This window comes from Bos javanicus, chromosome 4 (assembly GCF_032452875.1).
Source record: "Bos javanicus breed banteng chromosome 4, ARS-OSU_banteng_1.0, whole genome shotgun sequence".
NCBI classification, from domain to species: domain Eukaryota; kingdom Metazoa; phylum Chordata; class Mammalia; order Artiodactyla; family Bovidae; genus Bos; species Bos javanicus.
Genome location: NC_083871.1, coordinates 120,313,304 through 120,326,847, shown reverse-complemented (window position 1 = coordinate 120,326,847; position 13,544 = coordinate 120,313,304). Strand labels below are relative to the sequence as shown.

The window sequence follows — 13,544 nt, the reverse complement described above, 5'->3', positions numbered from 1 at the left end:
CTGTCATCAAGAGGCTTTTGAGTTCCTCTTCCCTTTCTGATACTACTATACAAATGTTGTTGTTGTTTAGTTGCTGTGTCTGACTCTACTGACCTAATAGACTGTAGCCAACCATGCTCCTCTGTCCACAGGATTTTCCAGGCAAGAATACTGGAGTGGGTAGCCATTTCATTCTCCAGGGGATCTTCCCAACCCAGGGATCAAACCTACATCTTATGCATAAGCAGGCAGATTGTTTACCTCTGAGCCATTTGGGAAGCCCATTCAAACATTAAAATGTCCAAAATCCAGAGCACTGACCTCACTGAACATTGGCGAGGACGTGAAGCAGCAGAAACTCTCATTCATTGCTGGCAAGAATGCAAAATGGTGCAGCCACTTTGGAAGAACTTGGCAGTTTCTTATAAAAGCAAATATAGACTTGCCATACAATTCAGCAGCTACCCCCCTCAGTATTTATCCAAATAAGGGGAAAACTTATGTCCACATAAAAACATGCTCAGCAATGCTTTTAGCAGGTTTTTGTTTTTTTGCAGTATAGTTAATCACATTGTTGTATTAGCTTCTGGTGTACAGCAAAATGAGTCAGTTATACATACATACATATATTCTTTTTCTTATCTTTCTCCTTATAATTTATTACAATTCTATTCATTGTAGTTTCCTGTGCCACACAGTAGGACTGCTGTTTTAGCAGGTTTGTTCACGATGGGAAGAAACTTGGACGTCCTTCAGTAGGTGAGTGGAGAAGTAAGCTGTGGTACAGATACTGGGAATTGTTCAGCTCTAAAAATAAATGAGCGGTCAAGCCTCCAAAAGACATGGAGGAACCTTAGATGCATGTTTTTAAGTGAAAGTAGCCAATCTGAAGAGGCTGCAAACTCTTTGAGTCAACTTCATGCCATTCTGGGAAAGGCGAAACTCTGATGACAGTGAGCCACGAACGTCAGTGAACAATGACATGGGCTCCTCAGTTTTAACAACGTGCCACCGTGAAACGAGATGTTAACACAGGGAAGTGTGTGGAAGCGCGACGCATATAGCAACTCTGTACTTCCCTATGAACATGCGCGGCTCTAAAAAATAAAGTCTGTTTACAAGACCACAACCTTCCAGGGGAACACCCGAGGGCAGGTCTCTCCCCAGATGTTTCTAAAGGCCCCCTGGCCACAGGGCTGAGAGTGATGTCAGACATCGGAGACAGCTCAGCTCATCACGTCAGTGTGTGAGCCCAAAGACCAACACAGCTCTGATCAAGTCCCCGTGTTTAAATCGAGGGGCTGGACCATCTGCAGGGTGTGTGACCCCGAGGCCCGTGCAAGTCCCAGCTCCGGGCTGAGTCGCAGCAGGGCCCGAGGGAGGCATTCTCAGAGGTGAGGGGCCCGGGGTTCAGCACCCCCTTCTCCAGGACGGACTCCGGAGCGCTTCCGCACCGCAAACCGAGCGGAGCTCAGCCCTCGTCCTCCGCGGGGGCAGGCCAGCTGAGCCTGGCCGCCCGCCCGCAGAGTCCCCGGAGGACGCTCTCCTGGCAGCCGCCGCTTCCCCGTTTGGCAAAGCACAGGATGGGCTTGTGTCCTCATTAGCCTGAGGAGGACCATCTGAGAGTCTCCTGCCTGAGAGGACCGTCTAGGGAGGGAGGCTGATCCCAACCAAAGGACAGCCTCTGGGAGTAGTAGGCGTCCTGAGAGGCGGCCTCACTCCCGGCCGACGGGGGCGCCGGTCAGGAGGGGCCCCAGCTCTGCCAGGAAGTGGGGCTGCCTGACCCCCCACCCGCCCTCTGAGCCTGGGGGACCCCCAAGCCTCAAAATGGGCAGAGGTGAAGCAGGAAAGAAAGGACACCGCCCGCCCCAACCGTGCCCACTGCTGCCTAGCGCTCTGTCTGCGTTCTGGCCCTCCTCCAGACTCAGAGCCTTCCCTTCCACCGACAGAGGACAAAGCTCCCTAACCTCAGGCTCGGGGCCTGATCCAGAACCGGGCTGCAGGAGAGACTTTTGAATCTAAAGAAAGTGGGGCGCTTTGCCATCCAAGTGCTGGGCTTTTTCAAAGCTGGAAAGGAAAGCATCACCAGCAAAGGGCCCAGGACTGCAGACATCGGGGCAGGGGTGCACTTGTAAGGGAGCTTGGCCTAATTAATCCCCTCACAGGACAAGTCCGTTATGGTTGAAAACAGGAGGGGCTGGAAACCACCCGGGGCAAATGAGCCGGTCAAGCAGGTCCCTGAGCTGTCCTGAGGCCTGAGAGCAGACTGCCAGTGTTGGCCTGGGCAGCAGAGAGCCCCCACAGGGTCACAGGGGCACACCCCCGAGGCAGCACGTCACATCTATATACTTGGGAAATGTGTGTGAAGGCTTTCCCGGGCTGGTATTTGATTTTATCTTCACCAGCATTTTGAGAAGTAGGCTGAGCACATATTAGGAATTCCACCACAGCCTGGGGATCTAACTCAGTCTGACATTATAAGCACACATGCGGCACCCGTTCTGTGCTGCAGGCAGCCGTGCTGCTGTGGCACCCGGGAGCCGGGGTGCCCTATGCCTACGGGAACCAGGACGCAGCAAAGAAACATGCTCTAAGTCTGCTTCCAGGAAACCAGGAGGCATGGGCCAGGGTCCAAGCTCCGGAGAGTGCTCCCTGCCACCTTGATCAGAGACTTCCAGCCAGCAGCATCTTCGACTCCCCTGGCTTTTTTAGCAGGAGGAAGAAGTAAACTTTTTACTGAAGTCTAGTCTCCCAGCTTTCAAAGGACGGAAAAAGAGGGACACAGGTGACCCCTACATTTCTTTGTAGGTACAAGTTAAAAATGCACCTGGGGGTGGGGGCGTGTCCCCTCCCCCCAAGCAGATCTAGATGGAACAGAAGGACCAGGCGGCCTCAGAGAGTCACGTGGTTGCGAAGCTTCTGCCCCCCTTTGAACAAAATATAAGGTAACAGCGTGGCACATATTTCTGAAGCAACTCCACTTGCTCCTGATTGCAAAGGCCTGCAGCTTCCCTCACTGAAAAAGTAGGTTTCCAGGCTTCTGGCGTGCAGGCTGGCACACCAGGAGCCAGCTAGCTTCCACCAACAGACAAAGCTCAGCCTGGACACCCAAGGACGCAGCAGAGTGGGAGTGGTGACAGGCAAAGGTGTCCAGGCAGGAGGGTGGGGAAGGCAACTGAAAACGGTCTCACTGGCCTGGCCCCTCCTGGGGCCTCAGAACACAGGCAAGCAGGTGCCGGGGCTCTGAGCCACGTGGTCCAAGTCGGGAGGCATGGGTCAGGTCCTGGAAACCAGGGCCCAGGAGACCATGGGCATCAGCATAGCCCCGCCAGGGGGCTGCCACGCCTCAGGGCGCCAGTGCCAGGGGTCTAGAGACAGGACCACCCACCCCACCGCATCAGACACCCACAGAGGGGCCCCTCTGCCCACCAGCCCTGAGGACACACAGACCTCCCCCTGCAAGGGGAAGTGAGAAAATTCCTGAAAGAATGGGCATTCACCCAGGAGAAACAGAGTAACCTTCAACTGACACATGTAAGTACCACCCATCCCAACATCAGTTTTGAACAGGAACAGTAAGTCAGAATATAAAGAACCTAGTGCTGTGCGTTCGCAACGTGTTAACATTTTCAGTCCTGTGTGATTCAGGTTTTACTCTCCACGGACTGAAGACTGTTTTTCAGGCCTTCAGGCCTCCCAAGGTGACCCTCTTCCTTACACAGCCCTGGGCCTCAGGCTTCTGCCCAGGCGCTGCCTGCGATGGAGATGCCTGCCCCACCATCCCTGTCTCTCACTCTCCACTGTGTTTCATTTTCACATTCACTTCTCTGGGCCCCTCCTCCTCCCATTTGTCTGCATCTTGTACTTATCACACTTTTTCTCCACATCAACCCCCCTTCTCTGGACCACAAACTCCTGCAGAGGGAGACCGTGTGTCTTGCTTGCACCAGAAGCAGTTAATGTTTACAGCATGGTATTTACATTCGCATAAATGGTCTACATTCTCAGCAACCCTCTAGGTGAGGGGCAGGTGTCAGCTTTCTCATTTACAAGGGCACTTGGTCCAAAGTTCACGGCTTGTCCAGCTTCAAATAGTGAGTAAAAAAATGTCTGTCAAGTTGGATCCAGAACGGTTACGTTTCCAGATCCCAAGCTGCATACCCCGAGTCCAGATCCTGTCTCTACTACTGATCCCCCCACCCCCCACAGACAGAAGGACAGACAGTAGGTGATAATGACCAACAGACGACGATTGATAGATGATAGGTGGAGGACAGAAAAAAAGAAAATTCCCGGCTTCATTTTTCATATCTAGCGCTTTTCCATTTGCTGAGTAACAACCAGCTCTTAGGCTCGGCTGCTCCTGGCGAAGTTCTGAGACAGGTGTGGGATGAGGCGGGGGATCTCAGGCCCCGGCCGCTCCTGCCAAGCGTCCAACTCTGCGGCCCCAGCAGCTGAGGGGAGGCGGCCGGCGGGAGGGGGCAAAGAATGACCCACCCAGCTTGACGCGGGTCTCCCCGCATCAGGACGCCCTCCAAATGCCTTCTGATTTTTCAGTTGCCTCAACCAACCCACTTGCCCTTTCTGCCAACTTCTCGAGGGTCTTGTTTAACAGGGAGGACACAGTAGGTGCAAAGGCCGGGAGCCCGGGTCTCCGATAAGGTGGGTCGCTCCGGAGTGGCTCCTCTGGCATCTCCGCTGGGAGCTGGGCCGCAGAGGGACTCCACCTGTGCGCACCCGTCACCCGCGGATTAGAGGCGGTGGAGGGAGCGAAGGCTGGGGGTCGCCAGGGAGAGGCAGGGGCGCGGGGAAGTGGGTACAAGCGCCTGGGGGCGGGCGGCCGAAAGGAGTGCGGGTGGCGGGGGCCGGTTGCGGAACGTGGGGCGGAGACCCAGGCGGCGAAGCCAGTGCGAGGGGAGGGGAGAGACGGAGAGGCGGGGGCGGGGGGCGCGGGGTGGGGACGGAGTTGGGGGAAGGAGCGGGGGCGGAGCCGGGGCGCCGGGCGCAACCTCGGCGGACCGCCGACCCGGAGACCGCTGCCGGGCGCCGCGCACCGACCTCGGAGCGCGGAGCCGACCCTGGGGCCGCGTCGCTGCGCACGGGCGGCCCGGCCCATGTCCGCGCCGCGGAGCCGGGATGAGGGCGCCCGCGCTGCTGCCGCCCGCGCTGCTGACCTGCTGCGGCTGGCTGCTCGCCCCGGTGAGTGCGCTCGGACCCGCGCCCTCACGCCCCGCCGCGCCGACCGTCCCTGGAGGGAGCGCCCCGGGCGCCCGGCTTTATTGCACCTCCGGGTCCCGCGCGGGGCTGGGCCGAGGCGCGGAGATCGGCGCTGGTCCCGGGAGCGCGGGGATCGAGCTGGTCCCGGGGGCACGGGGATCGGGGCTGGTCCCGGGGCCGCGGAGATCGGGGCTGGTCTGGTCCCGGGGCCGCGGGGATCGGGGCTGGTCCCGGGGCTCGGGGATCGGGGCTGGTCCCGGGGCCGCGGGGATCGGGGCTGGTCCCGGGGCTCGGGGATCTGGGCTCGGGGATCGGGGCTGGTCCCGGGGGTTCGGGGATCGGGCTGGTCCCGGGGGCGCGGGGATCGCGGCTGGCCCGGGGGTTCCACCCGCCCTCCGAGCTCGCTGGAGGGCACAAGCCTGCCGGGGACTCTGGATCCCCCCGCAGAGCGCGAAGAACCGAAGCCCCAGCCCGGCCCGGTGTAAGACCCGGCTGGGAAGATGCGTTCGCACGGTCTGCTCCGGCGTCCCGGGTTTGCTGGGACCGGAACCCAGTGCCTTGCTCGACGCCCTTCGTAGCGGAGCGGGTCCGGGGCCCTGGCGCCCCCTCTGGAGTTGGGGACTGGGCTGCGGTCACCTGCGCAGGCTTCTCCTTTCAGAGGGAAATTGGAGTTTGCCTTATCATAAAACACTTTCCTTTCCACCTGCTAGTACCGGTTATGCTTTTTGTTTGTTTTAGTGTGTGTCAGGGAGACGTGATGTGGCTAACCAAAGTTTCCTTTGGAAATAGACTGCTTTGATTTGTTACCATTATTTAAGAGCACCGGAGGAAGTCATATGCTGGGTGGAAGTTTGTTGAATGAATGCATTTATAGACTATTTAATTCTTCCTCTTATGCGAAGACACTTAAACCGTAAGCCCCATTTCCTGCTTCCCTCCCGCAGCCTGGACCCAGTTTGGGTGTGCGAGCTTACGCACTTCACACCGCGGCCAGATCACCGTCTCTATTGACTCATATCCCCTCTTAAGGTTGCGAAGCCAGGGATGGAGCTATTTAGGGAAAGTCGTCTGTGCTGAGGGTGTTTCTCCTCTGCACCTAGCCCACCCCTCAGAGGGGCCAACCCCTCCTCAGAGTGAAGGCGAAGGATGCCTTCCTCCCTCAGAGGAATGCTGTGGGGATAAGAGCCTGCCTGATCATTTCAGTGCATGAAATAGCTGCAGAAATTGTTACGCTTAATGCTGCTTTAACTTCTAGGGTATCCCAAAATAAGGCATCACTGTGCATATTCCAAGAAAGTCTGGTATTGTGATGTCTTTTAGTACCTTATCAAAAATCCATTTTTTAAGTCAATACAATTTTCCTAATTCTGACATTTAAGGTATTGACTTGTTCATGTACGAAAAATACAACCTGGTTGAAACCAGGAGCTCGTACAGTGGTTGTTGCCCCGTGATGAGCCATGGGGAGGGAAAAAAAAAAAAAAAGACCATGCTTCACATCTTATTTTTTTAAGTGAGGGTGAAGTCACTAAGTTGTGTCCGACTCTTTGAGATCCCATGGACTGTAGTCTACCAGGCTTCTCTGTCCATGGGGTTTTCCAGGCAAGAGTACTGGAGTGGGTTGCCATTTCCTTCTCCAGGGGATCTTCCTGACCCAGGGATCGAACCCAGGTCTCCTGCACTGCAGGCAGACGCTTTACCCTCTGAGCCACCAGGGAAGCCCAAAATGAGGGTAAATGTGGCGAAAGCATTCAGCATTAAGTTTCTGCTCTTAACACTGTTGCATACATGCTCAGTTGTGCCCCACTCTTTGTGGCCCTGTGGACTCTAGACCACCAGGCTCCTCTGTCCATGGGATTTCCCAGGCATTCTTGGAGACCTGAGATGGGAGTGGGTTGCCGCTTCCTCCTTCAGGGGATCTTCCAAACCCAGGGATGGACCCTGAGTCTCCTGCATCTCCTGCCTTGGCAGGCAGATTCTTTACCACTGAGCCACCTGGGAAGCCCCTTAACACTGTTGGGAAATGTTATTTCTGGTTAGAATTCTATTGACTTATTTCAGTGGTAGGATTCTTTGCAGCCCTGTGGACTGTAGCCTGCCAGGATCTTCTGTCCATGGGGATTCTCCAGGCAAGAATACTGGAGTGGGTTGCCATGCCCTCCTCCAGAGGATCTTCCCTACCCAGAGACCAAACCTGTCTCCTGCATTGCAGGCAGATTCTTTACTCCTCAGCCACCAGGGAAGCCCAATTAAATATAGATGGCCATAATATATGCAAGAGTATGATTCTCTTCAGTAAAACAAAAGTTTTGTTCAGACATGAGAGTGGGCCTCACAGCTCCAGCCTACCGTGTGACTACTTATCAGGGGTTGGAGATGGTAATAAAAAAAAGAGAATTCTGGACCTTTGTGAAAATAAAGACCAGAGAATATTACCTTCTAAGACTCAAGCGGTGTTCAGCTTTGTCTTTTGCACACATTGACAGACAGTGCTCATCACATCTTTGGTTCCCGTAATCAAGCCTACGAGAAGGCCCCCACTGCCTCGGTTGCTGTGACTCTGCCCGGGGCCTCTCCCTGCTCACCCCTCATCTTTTTGAAAAGTTCGTTCATACCAGATTCCAAAGTTCAGTTTTGAATGTGACCTGCAGCCTCTAAAAATAAAGTTATTCTATTAGGGCTTTCCAGTGAAGGCGGAGGCTGGCCTTAGATGAAGCACACTGGCGTCTGGGGTTGTGTGCAGCCATTAAGAACGGGCTGATGAGTAAACATGTATTTACTTTGATTAAATCAAGGGCTATGAAATGGAGGACTCGAATATTGAAAGATTATTGGATTAAAGAGCTTTATTGCTGCCAAATTAGTGCTGATAACATACGATGTATTGCGTTAGTTTGCTTTCCTGCCCAGAAAAAAAAAAAATTATATCAAGTTTCTTATTTGTTTACTAATTCCTTTACAAAGTAAATAGTGAGGTTTTTTAAAAAATAGCCACACCAAAATATGAAGGTTATTGCTTTTAAATGAGTGTTAGTTTGGAAGCAGTTTAGAACTGTGAGGTTTAGGGGCTTTTACGTAGTTTTTGCTTGCCTTTCCTATTACAGTGGAATTTTCCCTTTCTTTTAACCACGACTAGGTGAGCAGTGTTCACCCAGAATGCCGATTTCATCTGGAAATTCAGGAGGAAGAAACGAGATGTGCAGAGCTTCTGAGCACTCAAACAGAAAAACACAAAGGTAAGGCAGATGATGCTTGGTGAGACTGTCCCTGGGATGGACAGGCGGACTTGCAAGTAGCTTGCACCTCACTCAGAAAACTGGTGTTTACAGTCATTTGTGTCTTTTTTTAAAAAAAGTCTGCTTCCAATGTTTTTTAATGAACTGCTGGCAAAAATCCTATAGCATTGTGGGTAATGGGCAGTGGGGTATGTGTGTTGGGAAAGGCAGAGGGGAAGGGGGTCCTTCACAAACTATTACGTAATAGTTTCCATGGTTTGAGACAATAGCAACAGTTATTAAAATAATTTATGACGGTTGTTACACTTTGCAAAGGCAACTCCTTTTCCCATGACTATTTATCTGATTTCTTGCATTTTAAATCCTTAGTTACATCACAGATGATTTAGATCCAGTTAAGAACGGTGGGAATTTATCAGAAATCAAACAGGAAATTGAGACTTCTGCTTTCTTGAAGAACAGACCAGTTATGAGGACAGTGAGCTTACTGACTTTATTTCTCCCAGAAGCAAAGCTGGGATGATGAGCTCCCACCCTGGGTACCGTTTCCTGTTTGTAAACTCGGAAGGTTCTGGGATAACACCCAGATCATAAACAGTGGCAAAAACCTCTCGTCCTTCAGCTTTCTTCTTTTTCTCTGTTCTGTGTCATCATTTTAGTCTATTCAAGAAAAAATTAAAGTCAAAGTACAGCCATGTGTTAAGAGCCTGGTGCCCTGCAGAGGACCGCGAGTGGGAAGCCCCAGGTGTGGGTGCTGCTCTAGACCAGTACCTCCCAGTAGAAGCGGGATGCGAGCCTTATGGGCAGCTTGAGTTTTCCAGTGGCCATGTTAAAATAAGCGAAAAGAAACTTAGGACTTTGACAATGGTTTTGTTTATCCAAATATACCCAAACCACTATTTTTTCAACTTGTGATCAATATAAAATATTGAGGAGAGATTTTGCTTTTTTTGTATATTGTCTTGGAAACCCAATATGCATTTCACACTTAGAGTGCGTCACAATTTGGACCACACATTTCAGGTATTCACAGGTGGTCTGCAGCCAGAGGGGCTCTATACCAGTTCTAAAATAGCTCTCCCGGGCCCCTTCCTGTCTCCCTGGACCCTCCCCTTCCTCAGCTGAAAAAACAAGGACTCTGGTCCAAGGGCTCCTTGCAGCTTTTGAGATCTGTGGTTCTGCAGTGCACACAGCGTCCTGAGAGCCATGTCTTCCAAAAGGTCTGGTCAAGCTCTGTCTGGAGGAAGGCAAAACAGGTGGCTCAAACATGAACTCAGGAGTTGTCCTGTAAAAGCCACATGTGACCGCTAGCCAGCTACTAGGATCCATGAGGCTGGGTCTTGCCAGTCATGTCAGCCTCAGGACAAGACAGCTGCCACAGCCACTGAGCTCTGTCCTTTTGGTGGAAATTAAGAGACTTAGGGGAGCTAAACGCGGATAGGAGGCGAGCCGAAACCCTAGAAGCATCTAGTCACGGCAGGAGCAGGTCTGGCCAGCACGGCGCTCGGTCCAGGCCTCCCTCGTGGGGAGCGTGGGCGGGCTCCGTGGGGTGGGCCTTTGCCCCCTCATGCCGTCATCACTGGGCCATCAGGTTGCTGGGCTCTGAGGCTACTCCCAGATGGCGTCCACTCCCTGGCACTGACCGGGGACAGCTGTGAACAGAACCCCTTCTTCACGCGGGCATCGGCCAGCATTCAGAGGGCAGGCCGATGCCTCCAGGTCCTGCAGCCCTCACCGCTGGCAGGCCCCCGCCACAGGCCTGATACAGCAGGCACTCCCGACGCGGGAACGGGGAGGACGCGACCCCTGACACAGGGGCAGACTGAACTGGAGTCAGTTTTTCACCATGGATAAAGCCTCTGCCCCAGCCTGCCTGGCAGTCACCCGGGGCGGCCCCTCCCACCCCTCGCTGTCCCCTCTGTTCGGGGACGGCTCCTGAAGCGCCGGCCTCGTGCTTCCTCCTTAACACTCTTCATCCCCCACACTCACCAAGAGCATTTTGCTAACAGGAGGAAGCCGACCCAACAGGAGGCAGGGAGCATTTACTTTCAGGAGAGGGGCTTTGGCCGTGACTTTCCCTCGTGGAGACCCCTCCCAGCTGGCCAGGGTCACTGGGCGTCAGGAGGGGTGCCTGCAGGTCTGTGCCCGTGATCACCCTGACGGACACAGGACCAGGAGAGCGGTGTGAGCGCGTCCACTGTGGGGCAGGAGGCACGGTCCTCAGTTGGCTCTCTTTCATAAAGAGACTCTTCACCTCTGGTAGGCCCAGGTGGATGGAGTGTGGCCTTAAGCAGTGTGAAGGCTTGTCCTTTCGTGCTTCTCGTTCCAAAGGCTCGAGTCTGTCCCTGGTCCCTGGCCAACAGCTCACGAGTGTGAGCCGGGGCCATGCCGCTGGACAGGGTAACATTTGGCCACGGGGCCTTGGGGAATGTCCCTCTCCACCCGCTTGTTGCTATGAAGAAATGCGGGCACCAAACATTAGAAAAGCAAACTCTAGGTCCCTGTTGTTCAGTCGCTCAGTCGTGTCCGACTGACCCCATGGACTGCAGCACACCAGGCCTCCCTATCCTTCACCGTCTCCTGGAGTTTGCTCAAACTCACGTCCATGGAGTCCATGGAGTCCAAACTCCATGGAGTTTGCTCAAACTCACTCCAATTCTTAAAAGTCTGCAACCAGTATTTTTTAAAACATTCCATGGGAGCAGGCAGAGCTGCCGTGCAGACGCTGCCTGAGCTGCCAGGCTGCTCTGCAGGGACCGCAAGCCAGGCCGGCCTCCTCGGAGAGCTGCTCGTGGTGCAGAGATGGGCCAGGATGTTTAAAGCACTCCTCAGGGCTCAGCCGTCTTAGGCTCTGCTGTCTGGCTCCGCATTCCTCAGAGTGACCTCACAGGGCCCGCTGGACATGCTGCCGGGAGCATGGACGGCACAGCCTGTGCAGACTTGGCGTCGGCAGGAGCAGAGAGGATGTGGGAGAGTTAGAGGAGCCGGGGGAAGGTGTCACTCGGTCTTTCTGCAATGACAAGCGTCAGTCCTTCAGTGTTTCCTTGTATCAAAGGCTCTTATTTCACTGTTAGCTCAACAGCAAAAACACCTGCCGGAGCCCTTTCACCCTGACTCACAGGAAGAGCCTGTGGGCAGCGCTCCGCCCCCAAGGAGGGAGGCCGGCCAGGTAGCCTGCCGGGCACCCCCGCTTTCTGCAGAGAGAAGCAGCTTGTGTTCTGAATTCCCATCTTTTCCTTGTTGCTCTTTGAAATGTGTGTGGCTTGAATACCAAGGATATAAATAGTAATGAGTTACCAGAATAAAGATACTACAGACGAGGTAAACCGGGAGCTGAGCGAAGGCCTTCTCGCCGAGTGAGATGAGACGGATTCCCATATCCACAGTGAACGTCAGGAGACACAGGGTCTGTAGGAGCTGCGAGAAAGCAGCGTGAGACAGCACCCGAAATGGCAAAAAAAAAAAAAAACACTAGCTTTCAATTCTGGTGAGGTAATTTGTGTAAGTCTAACAAGGAATCCTTTTTATTACATGTTGGATCTAAAACAAACACAAACAAACCAACACAGAAATCTAGAGAAAAGCCAACTTCAGTTCTAAAGCTCTTTAACGGATTCACTTTGTAAAACAGAAAAGTTTAGGAGGTGTTTAGAGATATTTAGAGCTTTGTGACTTAATATTGATTCAGCACTAAGACTGACCTAGTCCCGCCCGTGAGGCTCAGGCCACGGATGCCTGGAAGTAAGCTCACAGCAGCTCTGTCCCTGCCTGCACCGCCGACCACGGTGGGAGGCCCTGAGTCAACGCTCCTCTCTGCCTGTGTCCCCGCCTGTGCCCGTGGCACCTGGGACCTTCCCCGTGACTTTGCATCATTTTTGCCCTAATTCTGGGAGAGGGGATGGGGCAGCTCCACAGTCTGAGCCGTGTCAAGAAGGTTCCTGGCTATGGAGGCTTTGATAACAAGCAGTAGCTTAAACCAGGTCCCCAGGAGGTGCTGGACCAGCAAGCTTCCCGCTGTTCGACTTTTCTAAGGATACTGGACTGATTTTGATTCACCCATCGAGAGCCACGGCGGGTTTGGGTTTGCGCCCCTTCGAGCTAGCGGGAGGTCCTGGCTCATCCTGAGGCCCTGGCAGGTTGGTCGTTGTAGGTGACTGCTCCAGGCAGAGCAGGCTGTGGGCAACATGCTCTCACTCCCATGGGTGCCCTTTGCCCTCACCCCCACGAGCCGCGGAGGAAGGCCTGGGGCAGTGTGTCCTGCCTCAGGAGCCCTGAGCTGGGGAACCCCAGGTTCGCGGGAGACACTGGTCTGCCCGCCTGTCCTCCGCCCCACGAGAGACACCCTCTCATTATGGCGATCAGCCCTGAGGCCATGCACCGACTGCCAAGCTCGCTGCCCTGCACTTGTCCTCAGGGAGGGTCTGGGGCATGGCTGTCCGTGCCCCTCCTGAGGCGCCCACGCCTGTCCCCAGCTCAGGGGCGACTCCCCGCAGGGTGGCCATCCGCGGCCTCCAGCAGTGGCTCCCACGTGGGCTGCTGGCCCCTCTGCTGCGCTGTCCGCTGTCCCTGCGGCCACAGGTCCTGCCCAGCACTTGGTGTTGCCACCCTCCTGGGGGTGGCCAGGTGCACCCTCTGCTGTTCCGGGGCGGGCCCTGTCTGCACACCCCCAGCCTCCCAGCACCAAGGCGTCTGCCAAGGGCCATCCCGTCTGCTGACCCAGAAGCAGACCTGCAGACCCCACCTGGCGGGCAGACGGAAGGCCCTGAACGTCCTCTCTCTGGACAAGGGAGGGCGACGTCCACCCAGGAGGCACAGGGCTTTCCGGTCTTGATGCTTGAAGGTGCCCTCAGCCACCTTCCCGAAGTGAGGACACAAGAGAGGACCCCCAGTCTCTCGCCCAAGCTGGTGGCAGAGCCTGGCTCCCTGGACCCTGAATCCAGTGCTCTTTTCATAAAACTGTACTTGGCACCGTAGTGAGCGAGGTGTGTTTTAGACCAGAGTTTTCTTCCCTCCCAAGCCTGCTTCAAAGCTGAGGGGCCTCCCTCTGAACCCCCACAGCTGCCTCTGTTCATCTATTATCTGCACCTCTGCTCAGGCACCCCCTTGGGATGG

At 54.6% G+C, this 13,544-nt stretch overlaps 1 protein-coding gene across 2 annotated transcripts in view; it reads left to right on the top strand.

The window, feature by feature from the left end:
• Positions 1 to 4,946: 4,946 nt before the first annotated feature.
• The window catches only part of VIPR2 (vasoactive intestinal peptide receptor 2), a 68,993-nt gene continuing 60,395 nt past the window's right edge, over positions 4,947 to 13,544 (top strand). The window contains exons 1-2 of one of the 2 annotated variants that reach the window (XM_061415360.1): positions 4,947 to 5,178; positions 8,333 to 8,432. In XM_061415360.1, coding sequence (XP_061271344.1) covers positions 5,116 to 5,178; positions 8,333 to 8,432 — 163 coding nt within the window. In that variant the 5' untranslated portion in view covers positions 4,947 to 5,115. The remainder of the gene's footprint in view (positions 5,179 to 8,332; positions 8,433 to 13,544) is intronic. The other variant, XM_061415359.1, reaches the window with a different exon arrangement.